This window comes from Pongo abelii, chromosome 14 (assembly GCF_028885655.2).
Source record: "Pongo abelii isolate AG06213 chromosome 14, NHGRI_mPonAbe1-v2.0_pri, whole genome shotgun sequence".
In the NCBI taxonomy this organism is placed as follows: Eukaryota; Metazoa; Chordata; class Mammalia; order Primates; family Hominidae; genus Pongo; species Pongo abelii.
Window position 1 is genome coordinate 29,784,557 of NC_071999.2, and position 27,351 is coordinate 29,811,907.

General features: G+C 47.2%; 1 protein-coding gene across 1 annotated transcript in view; it reads right to left on the reverse strand.

Moving 5' to 3' along the window:
• The window catches only part of LOC129047184 (uncharacterized), a 608,921-nt gene extending 601,183 nt beyond the window's left edge, over positions 1–7,738 (reverse strand). Inside the window, exons 1-2 of the mRNA XM_054529512.2 lie at positions 7,619–7,738; positions 6,982–7,516 (exon numbers count right to left, since the gene is read on the reverse strand). Coding sequence (XP_054385487.2) covers positions 6,982–7,516; positions 7,619–7,738 — 655 coding nt within the window. The remainder of the gene's footprint in view (positions 1–6,981; positions 7,517–7,618) is intronic.
• Between the last annotated feature and the right edge of the window lie 19,613 nt (positions 7,739–27,351).

Below are 27,351 nucleotides of genomic sequence, written 5' to 3' on the forward strand. Positions count from 1 at the left end.
CCAAATGCTTCCCTGCAATGTGTGAAATGTACATTGCTGATGATTTGGCAAAAGATTACACAAGACAGGAACACTTACTTCTGCATGCAAAACCTCTGAATCAAAATTAACGAGTCTGCCTTAACATTCTGTGCAAAAGAAGAGAAAAGAAAAAAATATTGCTCCCATCTGGAGTATTTCTTCTCTCCTGCCTTTATTCAAAAAGAAAAGTATACAAATATGTATATAGAATTTTTAAATGGGAGGCAATAATAATATATTTCTCAGAGGGATGGTGTGAGGATCAGTAAGAAAAATATGCAAAAAACACTAAAGGCGTATTAGTAATTACCTTTATTATCTTTATTCTCACACCACCAGACTCACTTCCTTTGCTCTCTTCCCAACAGCACTGCCTGCCATCAGGGGCGCAGTATCAGGTGGGCAGAGCTACAGAGTAGCTAGGACAGCAGGGACGGAGCCAGGGCAGCAGGGACAGAGCCAGGGCAGCAGGGACGGAAACAGCCAAGTGCTGTCAGTTATGCAGGCTAGTGAGGAATATGTAGAGGAGCTGCTTCACTCGCAATTTTGGAACCCTGTAGCTATTCACCCTGTATATGGAACAGATGCTAAAAAGAAAAAAACATGTCAGCTTGGAAAGCAGAAACTCATACTAACCAACTCTGAAGTGAGAACTCCAGTGAAAGCCAAAAATAACAAAGTTCTCTTCTCTGTGACAAGAAAGGGGTATTAAAAATTCAGGCAACCTGAAACAAACCAATCAAAATGGCATAAATCTTCCTGTAATATTTTACCATATTCCTGAATGCAGCTTTTTCTACACTCACCTGGGAATGATTGTGATGGAAAGCAAAATAGGCATTATTTATAAACTAATGATTACAAAAAAAAAAATGCAAAACTCTGGGAAAAAAACAGAGTTAATGAGGATTAGATCACTTTTTAGCATGAAATATTTTATGATAAGCTTTACAGGAGCAGTAAGGGAGGGAAGAAATGAACCGTCAGAGCAAGAGACCTATTCACATAAACAAGCACACACGTGTCTATGGTAATATTAGGCCCATAACCCTCCCCCATCACAGCTGGGGAGTGACCAGCATCATTCATGTGCTCTTTTCTTTTCTTTAGAGGAAGGGTCTCACTCTGTTGTCCAGGCTGGAATGCAGTGATACAGTAGCTCATCGCAGCCTCAAATTCCTGGGCTCAAGCAATCCTTCTGCCTCAGCCTCTCAAGTAGCTGGGACTACATGCATGTGCCACAACGCCTGGCTATAATTTTTTTGTAGAGATGGAGTCTCACTATGTTGTACAGGCTGGTCTCGAACTCCTGGCCTCAAGTGAACCTCCCACCTGGGCCTCCCAAACTGCTGAGATTACACACGTGAGCCACCAGGCTTGGCCATTCAAGTACTGTTTTGTTTTGTTTTGCTTTGCTTTGTTTTCTTAGAGACAGAGTCTCACCCTGTCGCCCAGACTGGAGTGCAGTGGTGCAATCTTGGCTCACCACAACCTCCCCCTCACAGACTCCAGTGATTCTCCTGCCTCAGCCTGCTGAGTTACAGGGATTACAGGCGTGCACCACTACCACTTGGCTAATTTTTGTACTTTTAGGGTTTCACCATGTTAGCCAGGCTGGTCTTGAACTCCTGACCTCAAATGATCCACCCGTCTCGGCCTCCCAAAGTGCTGGGATTGCAGACATGAGCCACTGTGCCCAGCCCATCCAGGTACTTTTACGACAGATCTATGCAGGCAGACCCAGGCAGCCACTGGGGTGTGACAGGTCCCCCACTCCTTACTCTATTCCTGGAAGGACACTCTCCTGTCCTGGAGTAGGTCCTGTTTCTGTGTTTGCCCTTGGTGATGACAGGGAGAAACTCCCAAGGCATGGAGGTGAGATCACTTTTATTTTTAGCCCTTCTTAATGGTTGTTAACATTTGTGCTGAGCACTTTTCCCAGCCTAAGTGGATGTAAATAACATCTTGCATCCAGTGTGGTATTGACCAGAAGTTTTACTTAGTAAATGTAAAGGATCCAAGGAGGAAGAACAGAGACCCTTCTTTAGAGGCACTGTATACACTTCCTCTCATAAATGCTTAAAAGCTTTTTCGAAAATAACTGTAAAATATTCCACTTGTCTAGCTGGCACCTCTGAGGAGGGTTTAAGATAACACATCCGTTATAAATGTAAAATCAATTATTGGACAACGGAAGGCGTCCACAGAGGTACTTATTGGTCACCTGTGGGGTAGAAGACGGCCTTGTAGTCAGGACTCTTTTCAACAGAAGGTGATGACCTTCAGAGCCACTACAGGATGAACACTCTGTCCAGATTCAGAGCTCCTGGTGAGTAAGCGCTTATTTCTGCAACCATTTACACCTGGATAATGACAGTAAAAGAACACTTAAGTTCTCCTGTGATGACTGTGCGGTCCTCTCCTAGTTAGGCCTCCATCATTAGATTTAGAAGGGAAAATAATAACAAAAGTTTTTGCCAATTCTTCTATTACATAGGATAAATACCTAGATGGAGGACTTTGCCTTAGATGACGATGGGCAGCATGGGAGAAATCTAACATGTTGTCGATATCATCTTGATAATGTGTCAGTTAATGCATGCACTTATATGCACATAACCACAGACCACTACCAACCACCCGTGAAGTGCAAACTCTTATTTTTATCTTTATCTGTAACAGAAGTAAATGAATCTTTTGAATGTCATATAGGTAGAAATGACAGTGTTAAAACCTGAATTCAATTATCTTTAACCCTAAATTCTGGGGTTTTAACCCCTAGATATACTGCCCTTAAGAAACTTCCAAACAGAATGTGGACCATTAGACCAAGTCCAAAAGCTGCCCATGACAGAGTTCAGTAAAATCGTAATTACTGAGCACACATAGGGTAGTATAGGAAATGGAAGCAGGAGAAATTAGATTATTATCTTTATTTCTTATCAAGGAGGAGAAAACAATATAGAATCAATGAGCATATTCTGTTTCATTTAGATCTGATACTGAACTAGGCAGGTGGGCAACGATAAGAACCACACTGGACTTGCTAATTAGCTTGTCCTGACAGAAATTACGCAGCAAGTAAGGAATCTCTCTGATTTTTTTTTTCATTTGTAAAGTGAAGGGATCAGACCATCTCTGAGATATCCTCCAGCTATTACATTCTCACATTAGCGCAGCTTGTATTTTCAGCTGCCCTGATTCTCCTCCTTGCAACTTGGGGCAGGTTGTTCTGGCAAAAACAGAAAACACACATTAAGAAACACCTTTGATGACCAGCAGAGGGCAGGGTGAGTTGGGTGTGGAATTTAGAGGAGGGCTCCAGGGGCAGTTTCTAGAAGGTTTGTAGTCCTGGTCCAAACGGTGGCTCACGCCTGTAATCCCAGCACTTTGGGAGGCCGAGGTGGGTGGATCACGAGGTCAAGAGATCGAGACCATCCTGGTCAACATGGTGAAACCCCGTCTCTACTAAAAATACAAAAATCAGCTGGGTGTGGTGGTGGGAGCCTGTAATCCCAGCTACCTGGGAGGCTGAGGCAGCAGAATTGCTTGAACCCAGGAGGCGGAGGTTGCAGTGAGCTGAGATCACACCACTGCACTCCAGCCTGGTGACGGGCTCAAAAAAAAAAAAAAAAAATTTGTAGTCCTCTGGGTTCTGCATTTGGTTTGTGCACTTCCTGCTTGCCTGTTCTTTCACTATGTCCAGAAATTCAGTAAGATAGGGAAGAGCTTCTGCCCTAGACAGCACTGATGCTGTCGTCTATAGAAAACAACTTCCTTCCTTTCTGTCCCCACTCCTCCCCTCCCACAACCCCCGACACCCATATCCACATGCACACCCTTAATTTCCTTACTCATCTGGGTCAAGGTGAGAGAAGAGAGTTGAGAGCTCTTCCCACATGCATTGTAGTCACTGCCTAGACCATAAGCTCCGTGAGACACACTGCTGTGTTCCCTGCTCTGTCTCTAGCACCTAGAACCATGCCTGGCACATAGAAGGCACTGATATATATTTGTCACTGACTTTGTTTCCATTCCAACGGGCTCCACCCTGAGCAGACTGTAAGCACTATATGGGCAAGAGGATCCCCATGGTCACAAATCTTTGGATTTTCATCATGTGGTAAAATGAGACACACTGGTGCCAAGTAGATATTTGGGGAAAGGTAAAACTGATCAAAGAGCAATTGAATATGCAGAATAAGATAAGAGTCAAAGATGGCTCAGACAATAAAATATTCCAGAATTATTTTTAAAAATAGTATACAGCTCAGCATATAATCTTGAAGCTGACTGTGATCTGCAATCCTTTCATCATCGGTTTATTTTTAAAAAATGAGAAGTAGCAGACTTCATTAAAAATCACACATCTTTGTTTAGTATTTTTATGGGAGTACACGATTGTCAGGCCTTTTGCCCCTGTTTCCATCAGTGTCCGCAGGAGCCCACACTATGCAGATCCTCTTTCTTCTCCATACATTATGCAAATACCCTAAACAGACCCCATCTCAGAGCCTCCACTCTGTCTCCTGGAACTTTCAGCCTATCATCAGCAAGATCCCTCACAACCCGACCCCTCTGACTATTCCTGAAACTTCTTGCCTTAACTGCTCTGCCAGGAGGATCCTGCTTCTCATGGTTACTCTCAGATCACTGCCCTTCCCCCTGCTCCCTAAAAGCTCCCTGCATTGATGTTCATGCCATCAGACTGTAGGACAGTCTCAAAACAAAGCGACCTCTCTTGAACTTGCATTTTCCTCCAGCTACCACTCGATCTGCTTCTCCCCCTCCCTTTTCTGCAATATTCACTCAAAAGAGTTTTCCGGACTTGCTGTTTCCAGTTCCTGTCTTGTTACTCTCTTGCACCTGCTCTATTAGGCATTCTTCCCCACAATGATATGTTAACAGCTCTTTTCAAGATCACCAGTGACCTCCACTCACACGACAGTTCTCCAGCCTCATCTTTATTGAGCTCAGCAGCACTGGGCACAGGTACACCCCACCCCTTCCTGAACATCTCCACATTGAGTTTCAGAGCACTCCCTCCGGGTTTCCAGGGACCTCCCTGGCCATCCTCTCAGGCCCCTTCTGTTGTCCCTCATCTCCCCGACCTCAAAATGTTAGAGTGCCCAGGACTCTATCCAAGGACCCCTCTTTTCTAGGTCACATCTATACACATTGACAGCTGATCACATAATTCTTAGGGACCCGTGTAAAATGAAAATGTGGGCCCCTTGTTCAAAAATTAAGACTTTCAAGACAGCAACACTGGGCAGAACATCCAAGCAAGTGCTGACTCTTGTAGGAGCCAGACTCTGAGCAGCTGCAGGGCATACACTCTTGGAGCTGGTCCTGCCGAAGACTCTTGAATCTCTATGTCTGGCCTTGCACACTCCCCGGAACCACAGACTCATAAATCCAGCTCTCAACTAATCATCTCCACTTGGCTCTATGGTAGGCATTTCAGACCAAATTCTTCACACCCTCCCTTTCCGCAAAAGAGAACCCTGGTCCTCCGCAGTTTCCCCATCTCAGCAAGTGGTGCATTCTTCCGGTGTCTCAGACCAACACCCTTGGGGCCATCTTTGATTCTTTTCTCGTACTGAAGCCCCCACATCCAAATCATAAGCAAATGCCTTTGGCCCCCACCTGCAAAGGTACAGAGGGTGTCCCCAGGTCTCCCCAGGCTGCCTCCACCTTGGGAAATTCTCACACCTGTATGACTGCGCCTTCCCACTGTCTCTGCCACAGCTCTTCCCCGCTATTTAGTCTTGACCCTGCACCCCGTGACCCCTTCAGGCTGGGATTCTCCTCAAAATGAATGTGAAAGTGTCCTGACTTTACCCAAGTTTAACAAACATTGGCTTAAATTACCTGATAAGCTTGCTTCCCTCTCACGTTACTCAACTACAGAAATACGAAAGTCGCTTATTTTTATGCGCCTGTTTTCTCAAAACAAATAAAAAAGCACGAAGACAAGTGACCCCAGCTTCAAACTGTACACCCTCTACCTTCCTCATGTCAAAGATCTACCTGCAAAACTTGCCGCAGTCCTGAAACGGTAAGAAATCATTTCTGGGGCTCCTCTTTACGTCTGCATTAACTAATGGTCTAGGTAACCTTATCAAGTGTCACAGCCACATAACATCCGGCTCCACGACGTCATAGTTTCTAAATGTGTTCTATAATCATAGAACGCAGGCCTCTAACAGTGTGAGTGGTCGGGTATGGTACATGCGTTTTTGGCTTTAGGTTTCGAGTTCCAACACCCAGGCGCCTGCAGGCAGGGTGTGTGTGCACGCGTGCGTGTGTACGTGTGTGTGTACCTGTGTGTGCGCGCGGGCGTGTGCGTGTGTGTGTTCGTCTCCAGATGGTTGTATGCACGGATGGTTATGAGCCAGCACGTCGCCGCTGTGAGCGCGCGAGGACCCGGGGCTCCAAGTGGTGAGAATCACTCGAGGGACCCTTCGGATGCCTTTTTCCCCCTCTGCCTTTGAGCTCTGCAGCACCGCGGTGCCGGCCGCCGGCAGGGAAGGCTGCATCTTCTCTGCGCCGCCAAACCGTGCCCACAACCGCGGGGACTGCCGCCTAGGTCGCATCCCTGAGCCGCATCCGCGCGTAGGGGCGCACGGGCACGCGCACAGGGCGCGCGCACACATACACGCGCGCCCGCAGACACACACACACATCTGTACAGGGACGAGCCGGGGGGTCTCTGACGCCCGCCGCTCCCCTCGCCCCGGCCTGGGGCCTTTTGGCCCCGCAGGTGCAGCGACGCCCAGCCCCCGTGCGGCCAGCGCGCGGCGTCGGCGGATCCTGCAGCCGAGGGAGCCGAGGGAGCCCAGGGAGCCCAGGGAGGGGAGCGGGGCGCGGGCGGGGCAGTGTCGCATAACCGCAGGAGCGCCCCGCGCCGCCCCCGCCCCGGGCCCACCCTCCCCCGCCGCGCCCTTCCCAGCTCACCCACGGACGAGCGGATCCTCGACCTCCGCGGCAGGGACATCTTAAGAGCTTTGTCCAGGCCTGCGCCGTTCAGCATCTCGCCCGTGTCGGGGGCTCGGCGGTCCCGGGCGAGACTGAGGCTACGCGCAGGGCTGGGCGCAGGGGCCGCGGCCCGAGGGCCATGGGTGGGCCAGCGCCTCGCCGGGCTGCTAGCTGGCGGGGACCGCCGGCGCCTGTGCCGGGACGCGCCCGAGGCTGCGCCGTCCGTGCCGCAGCGGCCAATGCGGCAGCGCCCGCGAAGGCCACCGCGGCGGGCCCCGCTGGCCCGGGCTGCGGCGTGGGGGAGGGGGACCGGCCCTGAGCGGAGCCCCGCGGGAGGAGGAGCGGATGGGAGGCTGGGAGGGATCCGCAGTATTACGCAGGACCCGGGGCTTTTAGGTGTCAGGGAAGGCGATGGGGAGGGTTTGGTGGGGTGGGTGATTGGGCCTGTGCTTTCGGGGGCTCTTCCAGGAGAGGGGTGCACCTGGGGGACTCGGAGTCTCTGCCTGTCTGCTACCTATTTACCTGCCTGTCACTTGTCCTGTGCAAGTGGAGGCGCTGTGATCCCCCAGGACTTATCCTGTCCCTTTCTTTTCGCAATTTCTGTTCTTCCGTGCACAGCCTGGTGGGATCTGTGTAGGGTCTTCGTGGAAGGGTTGTTTCCAAAGTCTCTGATGTGTGGCTTGGCACTCAGAGAAGTCGGGGGTCTCCAGCCCCGCACTCTCAACCTGCCTGACATTCTAACTATGCATATTAAAGCTGTAGGTAGCCCTAGGGAACCTTAGCAGCAACCACTCCCCCGCACGGGCGCGCACACACACACACAGACCCATCCCCACACACACACACACACACACACACACACACACACACACACACACACCCCTTCTTTCATAAAACAAAACCATCAAGAGGTAAGGTGACTTGTCCAAGGTCACTTGATCTATTTTTTGTTTTTTCTTATCGCGTAATGTTTAGACTGTGCTTGGTCTTTCTGGGCGCAATCCCGTGAAGATAAAAAGCGAAATCTTTATTGTGCCTGATGACATTCTGACCTCGGAGTAAAAACGGAACAAAACAAAAATAAAACCGTTCAGGTGAAAGTCTGACCTTGCTTTTACTGATGCGATCATTACATTTCTTTTAACCTAAATTAACATTAGGGACTGACAAGGAGTAGTACAGAGTTCAGCAAAAAGAATCTGTGCTAGCAAAGACAGCAGTGCGGCCTGAGCTCCTCCTGCCTGGCCTCTGCTTCTGATTTTATTTTCTTTTACTTTTTTACTTTTTTTTTGACAGAGTTTTGCTCTTGTTGCCCAGGCTGGAGTGCAATGGCACTATCTCGGCCCACTGCAACCTCCGTCGCCTGGGTTCAAGGGATTCTTGTGTGTCAGCCTTCCGAGTAGCTGGGATTACAGGCGCCTGCCACGACGCCCAGCTAATTTTTGTATTTTTAGTAGAGACAGGGTTTCACTATGTTGGCCAAGCTGGTCTCGAACTCCTGACCTCAGGCGATCCACCTGCCTCGGCCTCCCAAAGTGCTGGAATTACAAGCGTGAGCCACCACCCAAGGCCTCTGCTTCTAATTTTCTTTTTTTTTTTGGGGGGGGAAAGTGTTCATTTTCCATTGTAGAGCTGTAATTGCTAATAACAGAGTTGCAGCCAGGGGTGGGTCTCCATGGAGCATGGGGCAGGATTCCTTCTGAACTCTGCATGGCCCTTCTGGGCATCGGGCGTTTACGGGAACCACTTCCCTCCTCAGGTCATACAGGGATGATCCTAGAAGTAGAGCCCTGTCCACTGCGCTCACAGTTTAATGGAAATCTTTCTTCTTTGTCTTCTTTTTTTTTTTGAGATGGAGTCTCGCTCTGTCACCCAGGCTAGAGTGCAGTGGTGCCATCTCGGCTCACTGCAATCTCCGCCTCCTGGGTTCAAGCAATTCTCCTGCCTGAGCCCCCTGAGTAGCTGGGATTACAGGCACGCGCCACCATGCCCGGCTAATTTTTGTATTTTTAGTAGAGACAGGGTTTCACCATGTTGGCCAGGATGGTCTCAATCTCTCGACCGCGTGATCCTCCCACCTCGGCTTCCCAAAGTGCTGGGATTACAGGCATGAGCCACTGCGCCTGGCTGGAAATCTCTATCCTTTTATGAGGTTCTTATTAGGCATTCTGTAAATGCATTTTGATGACTCTTAACTCTTCTCATAATTCTTCTCATTTTACACATTGTTTTTAGAGAGCAATGTCCCAAACGAGACTTGGAAGAACTATTTAGAACTCTAAATCTCTGTCTTCCTAATAACAAAAGAGGCAGTTGCCCCAGACCGTCTCCCCCAAAATTATTTCACTGATTCATTAATATCATGTCTGGCATTTGATGCCGGCTGGCAGCTGGAACCTTAGCTGGGGCTGTCAGGTGGTCAGCTGGTATACCTACCTGTGGCCTTTCTGCCTGGGCTGCCTCACATCCCAAGAGACAGTGCCAGGTGGAAGCTGTATCACATAGTCTAACCTAGCCTTGGAAATCACGCAGCATCGCCCCCACCACCTGTTTGTTAAGGCCGTCACAAAGGCCTGGTCAGGACAAGGGGAAAGGAAATAGACTCCATCTCTTGATGGGACAATGACAAGATTCTGGAAGAATGTGAGAGCTGGAAACGTTGTAACCATTTCTAGAAATACGATTTATCAAAGCTGGCAAGGAGCATTTCAATTTTAATAAAATTTATTTATAATTGCACCATAATCACATACTGTTTATGGAAAAATTAATGAAAGTGTGAAAGTAGCCTGTCTCTACTAAAAAATACAAAATTAGCAGGGAATGGTGGCTCATGCCTGTAATCCCAGCACTTTGGGAGGCCAAGGCAGGTGGATCACCTGAGGTTGGGAGTTCAAGACCAGCCTTACCAACATGCTGAAACCCCGTCTCTACTAAAAATTCAAAAAAATTAGCCAGGCGTAGTGGTGGGCGCCTGTAATCCCAGCTACTTAGAAGGCTGAGGTACGAGAATCACTTGAACCCGGGAGGCAGAGGTTGCAGTGAGCCAAAATCACGCCATTGCACTCCAGCCTGGGTGACAGATTGAGACTCCGTCTCAAAAAAGCAACAAGCAAATAACAAAAACAAACAACAACAACAAAAACCAAACTGTTTATCTAAACAATTTCGGTATCAGCTGTTTTAACATAAAAATTTAGCAAAGTATTTTTTTGGTATTCAATTAATTTTTTGTCCCGCTTGGGTTAGCACTGATACTTTTCTTTCTTTCTCTCTTTCTCCCCTTCCTTCCTTCCTTTCTTCTTTCTTTCTTTCTTTATTTCTTTCTGTCACCCAGGCTGAAGTGCAATGGCACGATCCTGGCTCACTGCAATCTCCGCCTCCCGAGTTCAACTGGTTCTCCTGCCTCAGGCTCCCAAGTAGCTGGGATTAGAGGTGCCCGCCACCATGCTCAGCTAATTTTGTATTTTTTTAGTGGAGACAGGATTTCACCATGTTGGTCAATTACAATTCACCTGTCTTCATGAATCGGCTCTGTCTAGGCAGTGGGCAATGTCAACCCCTTGAGCAGTTACAGTAGTGCTAACATGTCAAGTTTCTGGGCTCTCTCTCCCTGATCGGCCCTGGGGACCCTGTTCAACTGTATGCCAACAAACACATTGTCATGAATTAAGAATATTCACAAATAGTTTACAAATTTTGGAGAAATTAGGCAGAGACAGAAATATGACTCAAATTCTATTTATGAAAGTATACTCGCTGGATGGGGTGGCTCATGCCTGTACTCCCAGCACTTTGGGAGGCCAAGGCAGATGGATCACCTGAGGTCAGGAGTTTGAGACCAGCTTGGCCAACATGATGAAACCCCATCTCCACTAAAAATACAAAAAGTTAGCCAGGTGTGGTAGTGGGCACTTGTAGTCCCAGCTGTTCCAGAGGCTGAGGCAAGAGAATCACTTGAACCTCTGAGGCAGAGGCTGCAGTGAGCTGAGATCGCACCATTGCACTCCAGCCTGGGCGGCAGAGTGAGACTCTGTCTCAAAAAATAAATATAAAAAATAAAAAGCTGCTATGCTCCATTAATTCCTGCAGGCCCAACAAAGGCAGCCTAGGAATTCTAGATCAATGGAATGAATACAACTTGCTAGAAATACATAGGAAATAAAATGACTATTCACAGAACCAAATAAAAGCCTTCCACTAGAAACTAAAAATAATAATAATAATAATGGTTTTATATATATGCATACACAAGCAAAGCCAGAAGAGAATAAATAGCAAACGAATGAAAATTAGAAGCAAAAACAAGTAACTAGGAAACCATCTCTACATTTTTTTTACTCAATCTACCCTGAATGCTACAGCATTATCCAGGACCCCAGAAAACACAATAATACTTTATTCCTGATAAACAATTCAATGTCCTTAAGTCCACCAATATCACCATACATTCTGTGCAATCAAGAAATTTACTCAGCTGGGTGCAGTGGCTCACACCTGTAATTGCAGCACTTTGGGAGGCCAAGGCGGGTGGATCACCTGAGGTCAGGAGTTCAAAAACAGCCTGGCCAACATGGCAAAACCCCATCTGTACTAAAAATACAAAAATTAGCCCAGTGTGGAGGCACACGCCCATAATCCCAGCTACTCGGGTGGCTGAGGCAAGAGAATTGCTTGAGCCTGAGAGGCAGAGTTTGCAGTGAGCCCAGATTGTGCAACTACACTCCAGCCTGGGTGACAGAGGGAGACTCCATCTGAAAGAAAAAAAAAGTTTGTAGACCTAACATTAACATTGTCATGTCCTTGATTATAGGAGGCCAGCACATAATTTACTTATGAATGATCTATGGGGTGCAGCCCTTCCCAGATGCCTGAGGCCTTTTCTTGCTGAGTAGACATCTATCTGGCTGTTACATGATCTTAGGAACAGCTATTCATTTGGAAAAGGGTGTTGCAATGACTTTCTCTTTTGCATAAGAAGATGGGGGGCTGGGATCCTGAGATTTTAAAATTTCCTTTACAGCATACCCATATGTGCTCAATATTGAAAAGAGATGACAATTGGCCAGGCATGATGGCTCACACCTGTAATCCCAGCACTTTGGGAGGATGAAGTGGGCAGATCAGAAGGTCAAGAGATCAAGACAATCCTAACTGAAATGGCGAAACCCTGTGTCTACTAAAAATAAAAAAATTAGCTGGACATGGTGGCATGTGCTTGTAGTGTCAGCTATTTGGGAGGCTAAGGCAGGAGAATCGCTTGAACCTGGGGGGCAGAGGTTGCAGTGAGCCGAGATCACACCACTGTATTCCAGCCTGGCAACAGAAGGAGACTCCATCTCAAAAAAAAAAAAAAAAGAAAAGAAATGAGATGACAATTGCAGTGCAAAATATCTGTTCCCTTTTGTTCCCCAGTGCCACTGCTACCCCATTCATCACCAATTTTTGTTGATGTCTCTTCCTGACTACTTTTTTTTTTTTTTGGAGATAAGAGTCTCACTCTGATGCCCAGGCTGGAGTGCAGTGGTGTGATCTCAGCTCATTGCAACCTCTGCCTCCAGGTTCAAGCAATTCTCCTGCCTCAGCCTCCCAAGTAGCTGGGACTACAGGCATGTGCCACCACGTCCAGCCAGTTTTTGTATTTTTAGTAGAGATAGGATTTTACCATGTTGGCCAGGCTCGTCTCGAACTCCTGACCTCAGGTGATCCACCCGCCTTGGCTTCCCAAAGTGCTGGGATTACAGGTGTGAGCCACCGTACCTGGCCTTTTTTTTTTTTTTTGAGATGGGGTCTCCCTATGTTGCCCAGGCTAAGCTTGAATTTATTTTTATTTTTATTTTTATTTTATTTTTTCATTTATTTTATTTTTTTTTTTTATTTTTTGAGATGGAGTTTTGCTCTTGTCGCCCAGGCTGCAGTGCAGTGGCACGATCTCGGCTCACTGCAACCTCTGCCTCCCAGGTTGGGAGTAGCTGGGACTACAGCTGCCCGCCACTATGCCCAGCTACTTTTTGTATGTTTAGTAGAGCCGGAATTTCACCACGTTGGCCAGGCTGGTCTCAAACTCCTGACCTTAGGTGATCTGCCCACCTCGGCCTCCCAAAGTGCTAGGATTACAGTCGTGTGCCACTGCGCCCGGCCTGGGCTGGAATTTCTGACCTCAAGCAATCCTCCCTCCTCAGGCTCCTGAGTTGCTGATATTACAGGTGCATATCACCTTGCCCAGCACTAGAAACATGATTTTGTCACAACCCCAGACCCCTCTCATTCCCTTTCATAGGAAGACACTGGGCACCAAAGAAGCTTGAGCCAAGAACCAGGGGAACCAAGATTTAAACTCATTTCTGTTGGGTGCCAAACCTCTCTCTGCCTCCTTCTATTGGAGACGGCTAGGCACGGTGGCTCACACCTGTGATCCCAGCACTTTAGGAGGCCTAGGTGGGTGGATCACCTGAGGTCAGGAGTTTGAGACCAGCCTGGGCAATATGGTGAAACCCTGTCTCTACTCAAAATACAAAAAATTAGCTGAGTGTGGTGGCGGGTGCCTGTAATCCCAGCTACATGGGAGGCTGAGGCAGGAGAATCGCTTGAATCCAGGAGGCAGAGGTTGCAGTGATCTGAGATCATGCCATTGCACTCCAGCCTGGGAAATAAGAGTGAAACTCCACCTCAAAAAAATTAGAAAAACAAAAGAAAAGAAAATCAGAGGCTTTGGTCCCTTTGTCTGCGACACTCTGGAGTAATTCTGTACCTGGCTGAATGTGATCTCCTCAAGGCAAAGTCTGGGTCTCCTTCCTCTTGCGTGCTCAGCCCTGGCCTATCTGTCCCACCCTAGGTGCTCAGTGAAGGCTTGCTCTTGTGGAGTATGGGTTTCAGGCATACCAAGACTTGGAGTTGCAGAGGCTGTGAGTGACAAGCCTTGGAGTGCTTGCCCACCAGGAAATGGGTCTATCTCTGAGTTGGGCCAATAAGCTGGGCTCCCTCCGACGCCAGTGCTCACATCTCCCCTACCCTGGGTGGACCCCTGCAGGTAGTCAAGTATGTTGGCTCCATATTTGCCTTGAGTAGCTGGGTGCAGTAGCAGGGCATGGTGGCTCAGGCCTGTAATCTCAGCACTTTGGGAGGCTGAGGCAGGTGCATCCCTTGAGGTCAGGAGTTTGAGACCAGCCTGGCCAATATGGCAAAACCCCATCGCTACTAAAAATACAAAAATTAGCTGGGCGTGATGGTGCACACCTGTAATCTCAGCTACTCTGGAAGCTGAGGCAGGAGAATCACTTGAACCCGGGAGTCAAAGGTTGCGGAGAACCCAAGATTGCGCCACTGCACACCAGTGTGGGGCACAGAGGGAGACTGTGTCTCAGAAATAAATAAATAAATAAAATAGATGGAGAGGCTGGGTGTGTGTGGTGGCTCATACCTGTAATCTCTGCACTTTGGGAGGCTTAGGTGGGAGGATCAGTGGAGCCCAGGAGTTTGAGACCAGCCTGGGCAACATCTCTACCATCTCTACCAAACACACACACACAAATTAAAAAACTAGTTGGGTGTGGTAACGCATACCTACTTGGGAGGCTGAGACGGGAGGATTTCTTGAGCCCTGGAATTTGAGGCTGCACTCAACAGTGACCACGCCACTGCACTCCAGCCTGGGTGGCAAAGTCAGACACTTTCTCAGACAATAAAAATAAATAAATAAATAAATGAATAAAGCCAGAGGATAACAGTGAGACATGGAGAGAAGGCGTGCTAGGCAGAGAGACCTCCGTAGGCAAAGTCCAAGAGACATGAAAGAACCAGTGTGCAAGTGTAAATTCCTAGAACTCTGGGAGATGGGAGCAGAGGGAGCTGGTACAGGTCTCCACCTGGTGTAAAATCTTGGCATAAATCTCCTACCATGAAAATAAATGACATTTTCTTCTTCCGGCTTGTGTAAGTTGGAAGAAAGCATTTTTTCTGAGACGGAGTCTCATTCTGCCTCCCAGGCTGAAGTGCAGTAGCGCAGTCTCAGCTCACCGCAACCTCCGTCCCCCTGGTTCAAGCGATTCTCTTGCCTCAGCCTCTCGAGTAGCTGGGACTACAGGCACATGCCAACACGCCCGGCTAATTTTTGTTTTTGTTTTTTTGGAGACGGGAGTCTTGCTCTGTCACCCAGGCTGGAGTGCAGTGGCGCGATCTCAGCTCACTGCAAGCTCTACCTCCCGGGTTCATGCCATTCTCCTGCCTCAGCCTCCTGAGTAGCTGGGACTACAGGCATCTGCCACCGCGCCTGGCTAATTTTTTGTATTTTTAGTAGAGATGGGGTTTCACTGTGTTAGCCAGGATGATCTCGATCTCCTGACCTCGTGATCTCTCCACCTCGGCCTCCCAAAGTGCTGGGATTACAGGCGTGAGCCACCACGACCAGCCTGAACCCGTGTCATTATTTAGCAGAAACTTTCAGAGTCAGTAAGTGGCTGGGCATGTCTCTTTTCTTTGTGCCACAGGACTCTGGATGTTTCCAGTGCAGACTAATCCAAGGCTGTTGTGGATGCGTTGTGTTGATTTCTCTATGGAGAACGGGGGGTGCACCAGGCAGAATGACTCATGCCTGTAATTCCAGCACTTTGGGAGCCCAAGGCTGGTGGATCACTTCAGGCCAGGAGTTCAAGACCAGCCTGGCTAACATAGTGAAACCCCGTCTCTACTAAAAATACAAAAATTAGCCAGGTGTGGTGGGGCATGCCTGTAATCCCAGCTACTCAGGAGGCTGAGGCAGGAAAATTGCTTGAACCAAGAGGCAGAGGTTGTAGTGAGCCAAGGTCACACAACTGCCCTCCTGCCTGGGCAACAGAGCAAGATTCTTATCTCCAAAAAACAAAACAAAACAAAGAGAGGGAGAATGGAGGTTGCTTGTTATTGCATCATAATCTTGTTTATCCTGACTGATGCATTAGAGGTACTAATGGCATGAGAGGAACAATTTCCTGAGACACAGTTTACTGACCATGAATTTCCTCAAAACCCCTGAAAGCAGGCTTCTCAGGAGGAGACTCAGTGTGGAATCCCTTGCCAAGGTAGACCCTGGTTCTGTAGCAGGACGAGCCACAGACAAATCTCCTCAGACACCGGATTAAAGAAGCAAAAGGCTTATTTGTCTGGGAGCACTGGCAGATTTGTGTCTTAAGAGCCAAGCTCCCCGAAAAAGAAATTCTTGGCCTTTTTAAAGGCTTACAACTTTAAAGGATCCACGTGAAAGGGTCATGATAAATCGAGCAAGCATGGGGAACATGACTGGGGGCTACATGCATCAGCTAACAGAACAGAAAGTTTTGCAATGCTTTTTCATACAATGTCTGGAATTTACAGATAACACAAGTAGTTTAGGTCTGGGGTTGATGTCATTATTATTATTTTTAACTCCTATGGCAGGTGGTGGTGCCAAGGTTGTCTGGCTGTTTATCTCACTTTTGTTTCTAAATTTTTGCTTTCTCTCTTTCCTCCTGTCTTGTGAACTAGGCAAGATGGTGGAAGGAGGGCAGCAGTAGTAGTGGTCTCCTTCCTTAGTTCAGGTTCCAGCTACAAACATTCACCACCTGTGAGACCTTGGGCAGTTCACATCCCCTCTCTGTGGCTCAGTCTGCTCAACTGTAAAATAGGTTAAATCCTGAAGATCAAAATCCCTCACATCTAAAATCTCAAAAATCACAATCCCAAAGTGATCGCTCTTGTTGCCCAGGCTGAAGTGCAATGGTGCGATCTCAGCTCACTGCAACCTCCGCCTCCCAGGTTCAAGCGCTTCTCCTGCCTCAGCCTCACGAGTAGCTGGGATTACAGGTGTGCACCACCATGCCTGATTTATTTTTTGTCTTTTTAGTAGAGACGGGGTTTCACCCTGTTGCTCAGGCTGGTCTCCAACTCCTGACCTCAGATGATCCACCTACTACAGCTTCCCAAATTGCTGGGATTATAGGCATGAGTCATGGTGCCCGGCCCCTTATTTTATTTATTTATTTTTTTGAATTTTGCTCTGTCACCCAGACTGGATTGTAGTGGCATGATCTCAGCTCACTGAAACCTTTGCCTCCTGGGTTCAAGTAATTCTCTGTCTCAGCCTCCTGAGTAGCTGGAATTACAGGCGTCTGCCACTACGCTGGCTAATTTTGCATTTTTAGTAGAGATGGGGTTTCACCATCTTGGCCAGGGTGGTCTTGAACTCCTGACCTCATAATCCACCCGCCTCGGCCTCTCAAAGTGCTGTGATTACAGGCATGAGCCATTGTGTCCAACTGCCAGAGGCCTGAGTGAGTTTGGGCACACTCTGTGTGATTGGGCAGAAGAAGGCCTTTGGGAAGTTTAGCTGAGGACAGGGCCTGCAAAGGTGATGGATAGTGGGGGTCTGTCCTGGTCACCAGGCCCTGGGTCCTGCCCACCTGCTTGGTGCTCCCCACCCATCACTCATGATGCTGCCAAGCCCTCTGGGTATTGTGGCCAAATACCCTAGGAGAGAAGCTGATGAACTTTGTTTGTTGAAATGCAGATTTCTTGGACATCCCTGAAAGGTCAATCATGAAAGTCAACTTGGTTTTCTCCCCCTCATTTGGGTTCAGAATTTAAAGTCCACGCACACAGGCAGTAAGATGATATAGATAAGTGACATCATCACTCTGTTTCAGATGTTAACATGTCTAGGTGGGTTAGGGGTGATGTGAGATCACACAACCTTGTGCCACGAAGTGGAATTCCCAGGCCAGAGGGAGACATTTTCTTGCCATGTTATGATCTTATCATTGAGTTTAAAGGCAATCTTGTTTCATTTTGGATTCTTTCTTATATTTATATCTTATAAGGGCACTTTGAATTTCCAAGCAAATAATAATTTTGAGTTAGCTTTTAATCATTGACTTCTAGCACAGTTATATGATCAGAAACATGCTGTGTGATTTAATTGCTCTAAAATATATTGAGATTTGCTGGAACAAAATAAGTCAGGTTAATTTTTGTAAATGTACCATGCATGCTTAAAATGAGTGTATCTACAACATTTGTCCCTGAGATACAGGTTGATGGCCTGATGGCTACATGGATGTGATGGAGATGGTTTACTATTGGGACCTTCCACATCCTGCTGATGTTTTGTTGCTTAGGATATGAATGGCTGAGCGGGGGTTGTAAAACCTAGCACTCTGCTTGGGTATGAGGTTCTTCCTGCCATCCTACCATCATTTGTTTTTTATGTTTTGTCGCCAAGAGTGACCTTGAGGAATCCTGGGAGCTCAGGAAGGAAGGAGTGCCCAGAAGCAGGGACAGGGAGCTGGTTGGGGAGGACCAGAAATCAGGTTTGTGAAGGTTCCAGAGAGGACCTGTCCTTGGGAGGAGCGTGGGGGGCTGAGATGGGGGAGGGGGCATTGGCATGTTGGGGCACTCATGGGATGTCCATTGTGAGGCCGCACCACCGGCGTCAGGGATTGGTGGAGAGGGAGTACAAAATCCCGGGGTTGCTAAGAGAGGGCCCAGACCGAAGAAGGTTTGGTGGAAAGCAGAACCTTGGTCTCCATCTAACTGCTCCTAAGCCTCACGTTCCCTTGCCCTGCGCATCCTGTTGCTTCCCTGATTGACCTTCTCCGTGACCTGTAGCTAAACCTTCCACCAGCGCTTGAGAACTTAATTTGAACCGGATCCTTTCCCAGACCCCTTTCTCCTCCTCCTCCTCCTCCTCTTCCACCTCCAGGTGCCCAACAGCCCCCTTCTCCTCCTTTCCCTTCCCTTCCCTCCCCTCCCCTCCCCCTTCCCTCTGCCTCCCCATCCCCTTCCCTCCCCCTGCCCTAAGCCACCCCCGCCTCTGTCCTGGCCGCCTCAGGGCGCCCTGAGAGGACCAGGACATGCCGGTGTGGTGGCTGCTCTTTTGGCTCCTCCTGCTGGGATTTATCAGCCATCACCCCACCTATGTGAGTAGACACTGGACCCGCGGGGTTTCTTCCTTGTTACCGGGCTGTGTCACGCGGCATGAAATTACACAGCTCAGGCCTGTAATCCCAGCACTTTAGGGGGCCGAGGTGGGCAGATCACTTGAGTCCAGGAGTTGAAGACTAGCCAGGGCATCATAGCGAAACCCCATCTCTACAAAAAATTCCAAAAAAGATTAGTCGGGCCTGGTGGTGCGTACCTGTTATCCCAGTTACCGGAGAGGCTGAGGTGGGAGGATCGCTTGGGCCTGAGAGCTGGAAGTTGCAGTTAGCCGAGATGGCCCCGTTGCACTCTTGTCTCAAAAAAACAAAATGGACCAAAACAAAGTGAAATATCATTTGATTTGTGTCATCTGGTTTGACGACTTTTTTTTTTTTTTTTTTTTTTTTTTTTTTTTTTTTTTTTTTTTTTAAGACAGAGTCTCACTCTGTCACCCAGGCTGGAGTGCAGTGGCAAGATCTCGGCTCACTGCAACCTCTGCTTCCGGGGTTCAAGCAATTGTCCTGCCTCAGCCTCCTGAGTAGCTGGGATTACAAGTGCAGACCACCACGCCTGGCTAATTTTTGTATTTTTAGTATAGACGGGGTTTCACCATGTTCGCCAGGATAGTCTCCATCTCTTGACCTTGTGATCCGCCTGCCTCAGTCTCCCAAAGTCCTGGAATTACAGGCATGAGCCACCGCTCCCGGCCAAAATATATAACCTTAAGTGTAAGTTTACTAACTTTGGAAAGTACATACCCCAGCATAACCCAACCCCCGTTCAAGATCTACATTATTTTATTTTTATTTTATGATTATTATTATTTTTGAGACAGAGTTTCTCCCTTGTTGCCCAGGCTGGAGTGCAATGGCAAAATATCCCTTGTTGCCCATTGGAGTGCAGTGGCACAATATCAGGTCACCACAACCTCTGCTTCACAGGTTCGAGCAATTCTCCTGCCTCAGCCTCCCGAGTGGCTGGGATTACAGCCATGTGCCACCACGCCCAGTTAATTTTGTATTTTTAGTAGAGATAGGGTTTCTCCATGTTTGACCTTGAGGAACCCTGTGAGCTCAGGAAGGAAGGAGTGCCCAGAAGCAGGGACTGGGAGCTGGTTGTGGAGGACCAGAAATCAGGTTTGTGAAGGCTCCAGAGAGGACCTGTCCTTGGGAGGAGTGTTGGGGGCTGAGATGGGGGAGGGGGCATTGGCATGGTGGGGCACTCATGGAATGTCCATTGTGAGGCTGCACCACCGGCATCAGGGATTGGTGGAGAGGGAGTATAAAATCCCAGGGTTGCTAAGAGAGGGCCCAGACCAAAGAAGGTTTGGTGGAAAGCAGAACCTTGGTCTCCAACTAACTGCTCCTAAGCCTCACGCTCCCTTGCCCTGCGCGTCCTGTTGCTTCCCTGATTGACTTTCTCCGTGACCTGTAGCTAAACCTTCCACCAGCGCTTGAGAACTTAATTTGAACCGGATCCTTTCCCAGACCCCTTTCTCCTCCTCCTCCTCCTCCTCTTCCACCTCCAGGTGCCCAACAGCCCCCTTCTCCTCCTTTCCCTTCCCTTCCCTCCCCTCCCGCTTCCCTCCACCTCCCCGTCCCCATCCACTTCCCTCCCTCTGCCCTAAGCCACCCCCGCCTCTGTCCTGGCCGCCTCAGGGCGCCCTGAGAGGACCAGGACATGCCGGTGTGGTGGCTGCTCTTTTGGCTCCTCCTGCTGGGATTTATCAGCCATCACCCCACCTATGTGAGTAGACGCTGGACCCACGGGGTTTCTTCCTTGTTACCGGGCTGTGTCACGCGGCATGAAATTACACAGCTCAGGCCTGTAATCCCAGCACTTTAGGGGGCCGAGGTGGGCAGATCACTTGAGTCCAGGAGTTGAAGACTAGCCAGGGCATCATAGTGAAACCCAATCTCTACAAAAAATTCCAAAAAAGATTAGTCGGGCCTGGTGGTGCGTACCTGTTATCCCAGTTACCGGAGAGGCTGAGGTGGGAGGATCGCTTGGGCCTGAGAGCTGGAAGTTGCAGTTAGCTGAGATGGCCCCGCTGCACTCTTGTCTCAAAAAAACAAAATGGACCAAAACAAAGTGAAATATCATTTGATTTGTGTCATCTGGTTTGACGACTTTTTTTTTTTTTTTTTTTTTTTTTTTTTTTTTTTTTTTAAGACAGAGTCTCACTCTGTCACCCGGGCTGGAGTGCAGTGGCAAGATCTCGGCTCACTGCAACCTCTGCTTCCGGGGTTCAAGCAATTGTCCTGCCTCAGCCTCCTGAGTAGCTGGGATTACAAGCGCAGACCACCACGCCTGGCTAATTTTTGTATTTTTAGTATAGACGGGGTTTCACCATGTTCGCCAGGATAGTCTCCATCTCTCGACCTCGTGATCCGCCTGCCTCAGTCTCCCAAAGTGGCGGGATTACAGGCGTGAGCCACCATGCCCGGCCAAAATATATAACCTTAAGTGTAAGTTTACTAACTTTGGAAAGTACATACCCCAGCATAACCCAACCCCCGTTCAAGATCTACATTATTTTATTTTTATTATTTTTATTTTTATTTTTATTTTATTATTATTTTTGAGACAGAGTTTCTCCCTTTTTGCCCAGGCTGGAGTGCAATGGCACAATATCCCTTGTTGCCCATTGGAGTGCAGTGGCACAATATCAGGTCACCACAACCTCTGCTTCCCAGGTTCGAGCAATTCTCCTGCCTCAGCCTCCCGAGTGGCTGGGATTACAGCCGTGTGCCACCACGCCCAGCTAATTTTGTATTTTTAGTAGAGATAGGGTTTCTCCATGTTGGTCAGGCTGGTTTTGAACTCCTGACCTCAGGTGATCTGCCCGCCTCCGCCTCCCAAAGCGTTGGGATTACAGGCGTAAACCACCGTGCCCAGCCAAGATCTAACTATTATGTCACCCCAGAAAGTGAACTCTCACTCTTCCCGGCCAGTCTCTTTCTTATCATGGGTTAGCTTGTTTATTCTGGAATTTCGCGTATACAGATGCCTGCCATGCCATAGGTACTCTTTTGTGTCTGCCTTATTCTGCTCAACACCATGTTTCTGAATCATTACCATTGTTGTATGGTTCTCTAACTTCATCATTTGCATTTCAGACTCAGCATATGCTGAGTTCAACCTGTTGAAGGGCTATCTCTGTTTAATTCACCATCTTGAAAGAAACATTTAAAATTGAGATGTTTTCAAAAATATATAGTTAAATCCTGAGGAATCGATGTAGAAACGCTATCACAAACTGTCTGAACTTACTCAGTGGAAGTCTTCGTCTTCACTCACATAAGAGTCTAATGGAATTAATATCAACAATCTTAGAGAAATCCCACATTATTCATGCCATTTTCATGATCTCCATGGTAATTTTTTTTTTTTTTTTTGAGATGGAGTCTCACTCTGTCACCCAGGCTGAAGTGCAGTGGTGTGATCTCGGCTCACTGCAACCTCTGACTCCCCGGTATAAGTGATTCTTCTGCCTCAGCCTCCTGAATAGCTAGAACTATAGGCACGTGCCACAAGGCCCTGCTAATTTTTTGTATTTTTAGTAGAGATGGGGTTTCACCGTGTTAGCCAGTATGGTCTCAATCTCCTGATCTCATGATCCACCCACCTCGGCTTCCCAAATTGCTGGGATTACAAGCATGAGCCACTGCACCCGGCCCACCTTGTTAATTTTTAAGCACTAAAATTTGATACTTATTTGTGAATGAAGTAATCCCTTCATTTTTTTTTCTTTTTTTTTTTTTTTTTTTACTTATGCTGAGCTTTAAATGACAAAGATTCACATAATCCAAGAGGGAAGTATTATTTAGAGGGATTCTTTTATCATGTGATATATAATAAATGCATCCAATGTTACACATCAATTTAAAAGACAAGTAAATAACTTTAAAGAAAAGATAACTACTGGCCAGGCCCAGTGGCTCACACCTGTATTCCCAGCACTTTGGGAGGCCCAGGCAGGTAGATCATGAGGTCAGGAGTTGGAGACCAGCCTGGCCAAGATGGTGAAACCCTGTCTCTACTAAAAATACAAAAATTAGCCAAGCACGGTGGCAGGCAACTGTAATCCCAGTTACTCAGTAGGCTGAGGCAGGAGAATTGCTTGAACCCGGGAGGCAGAGGTTGCAGTGACCTGAGATCATGCCACTGCAATCTAGCCTGGGTAACAGAGCAAGACTTTGTCTCAAAACAGAAAAGAAAAGATAAGATAATTACTTTATACTTAGCTTGTCTTACCCATGAGTGATGGGCTGCATGTGGCCCAGGACAGTTTTGAATGCAGTTCAACACAAATTTGTAAACTTTCTTAAAACATTATGAGATTTTGGCCAGGCGCAGTGGCTCTTGCCTGTAATCCCAGCACTTTGGGAGGCTGAGGCGGGCAGATTACCTGAGGTCAGGAGTTTGAGACCACCCTGGCCAACATGGCAAAACCCCATCTCCACAAAAAATACAAAAATTTGCTGAGTGCACTGTCAGGCACCTGTACTCCCAGCTACTCAGGAGGCTGAGGCAGGAGAATCACTTGAACCTGAGAGGCAGAGGTTGCAATGAGCCGAGAGCACACCACTGCACTCCAGCCTGGGTGACAGAGTGAGACCCCATCTCAAAAACAAACAACAAACAAAAACAAAAGCAAAAAAATGGCCGGGCACGGTGGCTCACACCTGTATTCCCTCCAGCAGTTTGGGAGGGTGAGGCAGGCAGATCGCCTGTCAGGAGTTTGAGACCAGCCTGGCCAACATGGTGAAACCTCATCTCTACTAAAAATACAAAAATTAGTCGGGCATGGTGGCAGAGACCTGTAATCTCAGCTACTCGGGAGGCTGAGGGAGGAGAATGGCTTGAGCCCAGGAGCTGGAGGTTGCAGTGAGCCGAGATTGCACCACCGCACTCCAGCCTGGACGACTGAGCGGAGCGGAACACTGTCTCCAAAAAAAAAAAAAAAAAAAAGGGAGTTTTTTTAGATCATCAGCTATTGTTAGTGTTAGTGTTAGTGTATGTTATGTGTGGCTCAAGACAACTTTGCTTCTTTTAATATAGCCAGGGAAGCCAAAAGATTGGATATCCCTGCTTTATACCAAGAAAGATGACACCCCACATTTGCAATGCCTAAAAACACTACCAGCCATCTGAAAAACACGAGACTTCTAACTTCTGTTCTTTTTTGTAGCAATGGAATCCCACGGTGATATCTGAGGGATGTGGTTACCTTTTGGAGGAGGTTGATGGTTTCTGAGGATGATTCTTTCTGAGTGAAATATTGTCAGTGTCATTGACCTTTTCATTATTTCAACTATTATTATTCCAGGTTATCAATTCTCCACCTGATCATTTTCATCCTGGGACTGACTTTTGTGGAATTCCTTGGATAGTTATCATTATTGTGTTTCTGGGAATTTCTACACTTGCTATTTTCCTCTGGAAAACTAGCCTTTGTGTGAGTATACTAACTTTCTGTAGAGGTATACTTGTAATCAAAAATAAGAAGAAATTATTTAAAACAATTCACGTTTCTGGACTTCATTATGAATATGTGGTTTTACCCAAAAAATCAGGGAAATGATTTATTAGCATAAGAATTATGAAAATATCTGCCATTTACATTATGAAAATTAAATAGGTTGGTGTTTATTTAATAAAATGTCAACAGAGCTTTTGGTCAAAAGTAACTTTTTTTAACCTTAGTGTTATTTATCAGAAATGGAGTATGAGCTTTCATCACTTAAATAGGAAATTCTTTCTAAACTCTTCTGCTCTATAGTTCTACCATATGCGTGGAAGGAAAGCTTCCAGTCTCCTCTCTGAAGATTCACTGCAGAAATGAGCTGACAACAGACAGCTTAACAGGAGAAGAAAAACATAGAACAGGCATAAACATGGGAACCAGCTGAAAAATGAGACTGCTAGAAGGGCTGGATGGTTGATGCTTAAAGAGCACCCTCTTCTGAGGGAAGAGGGAGACAGATGGAGATGTAGGCCATTTAGAGGGGCAGCAAATGATTTTTAGGGGAAATGGAAGAGCTCAAGGAACAAACAATTGGCCTGAGACAAAGTTCCTCTGAGGTCATAGGGATGAGGTGACAAACTGCCAGAAGGTGAAGGGCAGAACTGCACTGCATCTCATGATGCAGAGAAAGCCCCAGAGAATCTCTTAGAACTGCCCTCCAGAGAATCAATGAAAAGTGTGTCTGGGCAGGGTAATTTTGAATGACATCATTCAAAATGCATGTTCCCAGTTGCAACTGAAGAGAGATCAGTATGTCAAAAGTCTGTACTTGGTAAGAATTTGGCTGCTAAGTTGTGCCATAATTTGTCTTTTGAGCCTTTTTTCCATTGGGTAAGTTGAGCTCTACATTTTCTCTTGCCATTCATGGCAGTAAAAATGTGGTTGTCTGGGGGCTGAACCTCCTTCTGAACAATGATCCAAGATAAAAGTACTAATACCACAATGCTTTTTTATATTCAAGGGAAGAGGAAGTATGTTTCAGTTTTACCACCTAGATAATTACACGTCATTTGGCACTGCCTTTCAAGATATGTAGAAAACAGAAAATATATGAGTTATGAAGATATCGAGGAACGTTTAACATTCTCTATGCCACTTAGTCCTGAAGAGAGAATTTTGGTATAAATTGGAGGAAGATTTTTTTTTTTTTTCCCAGCCCCGAGACGAGTCTCCCTGTGTTGCCCAGGCTGGAGTATAATGGTGTGATCTTGGCTCACTGTAACCTCCACCTCCTGGCTCCAAGTGATTCCCCTGCCTCAGCCTCTCAAGTAGCTGGGATTACAGGTGCCCACCACCATGCCCAGCTAATTTTTGTATTTTTGGTAGAGTCGGGGTTTTACCATGTTGGCCAGGCTAGTCTCAAAACCCGACCTCAAATGATCCACCCGCCTCAGCCTCCCAAAGTGCTGGGATTACAAGCGTGAGCCACCACGTGAGCCGGGGGAAGTTTTTAAATTTACCACTTTTTAAAAATTCCATTTAGGGAAGTTCAGTTGAGCTGTTGGACTTGGACAACTTCACACCTTCTCAACTTTGTCCTTATCATCTAGTCATCTATACCACTACCTCCTAAGCAGGGACATCATGGGTGCCATGAAGCATTCATGCATGATGGCATTTCCTTGCTTCTCATTTCTTCATGTGTTTGACATTCCTCCTAGCTCCAAACTGGGCCAGCTACCTTTCCTATGAAATCTAGCAGTAACTGTGGGATAGATGTGGTTGCTCTTTCATCTTTTTAGATTACCCATGCTTCTCTTGGAATCCTAGTACATGTTTTGTTTTTTATCCTATGTGCAGAAATCAGAAAAGAACAAATTCTGCAAAGAATTTGAAAGATATTATTTCAGGCCAGGTGTGGTGGCTCATGCCTGTAATCCCAGCACTTTGGGAGGCTGAGGCAGGTGGATCACTTGAGGTCAGGAGTTCAAGACCAGATGGGCCAACATGGTGAAACCACATCTCTACTAAAAAGACAAAAATTAGCCAGGCATGGTAGTGGGCACCCATAATCCCAGCTACCTGGGAGGCTGAGGCACAAGAACCGCTTGAGTCTGGGAGGTGGAGGTTGCCGTGAGCCAAGGTAGTGCCACTGCACTTCAGCATGGGTGAGAGTGACACTCCGTCTCAAAAAAAAAAAAAAAGTTATTTCAATGACTACCTCAGGAGATTCATAGGTATCTGACCCACATCTGAGATGGGATTTGCATTGCATTTTAGCTATGATGAGAACAAATATTTAATACCTTAGAAGATTAAAAGCGTACTGTGATAATATGGAAATCTTGGTGGGAATTCAGTCGTTATTGAGAATGTTTTGCGTTAGGTTCAAACCAGCCTCAATGAAGCTGATGTGAGGGAAGGGAAAGTGGACTCTGAGTAGAGCAGGGATAGAAGGAAGATGCTCCAGTGCAGATCAGGAAGGAGCAGGGGGTGAAATGTTACAAATTCTAGAACTCAGAGAGCTGAAGGTAATTACTTCCTTTTCAAGTTGTGAAACATGTTAACCTGTGGTAAAATACTTATAACATGATAATTACCATCTAACCGTGTTGAAGTGTACAGTTCAGTTGTGTGAAGTATATTCATGTCTTTTTTTTTTTTTTTTTTTTTTTTGAGACGGAGTCTCACTCTGTCACCAGGCTGGAGTGCAGTGGTGTGATCTTGGCTCACTGCAACCTCTGCTTCCCAGGTTCAAGCAGTTCTCCTGCCTCAGCCTCCCGAGTAGCTGGGACTACAGGCATGCACCACCATGCTCAGCTAATTTTTGCATTTTTAGTAGAGACGGGGTTTCACCATGTTGGCCAGGATGGTCACCATCTCTTGACCTTGTGATTCACCTGCCTCGGCCTCCCAAAGTGCTGGGATTACAGGCGTGAGCTACCGCACCT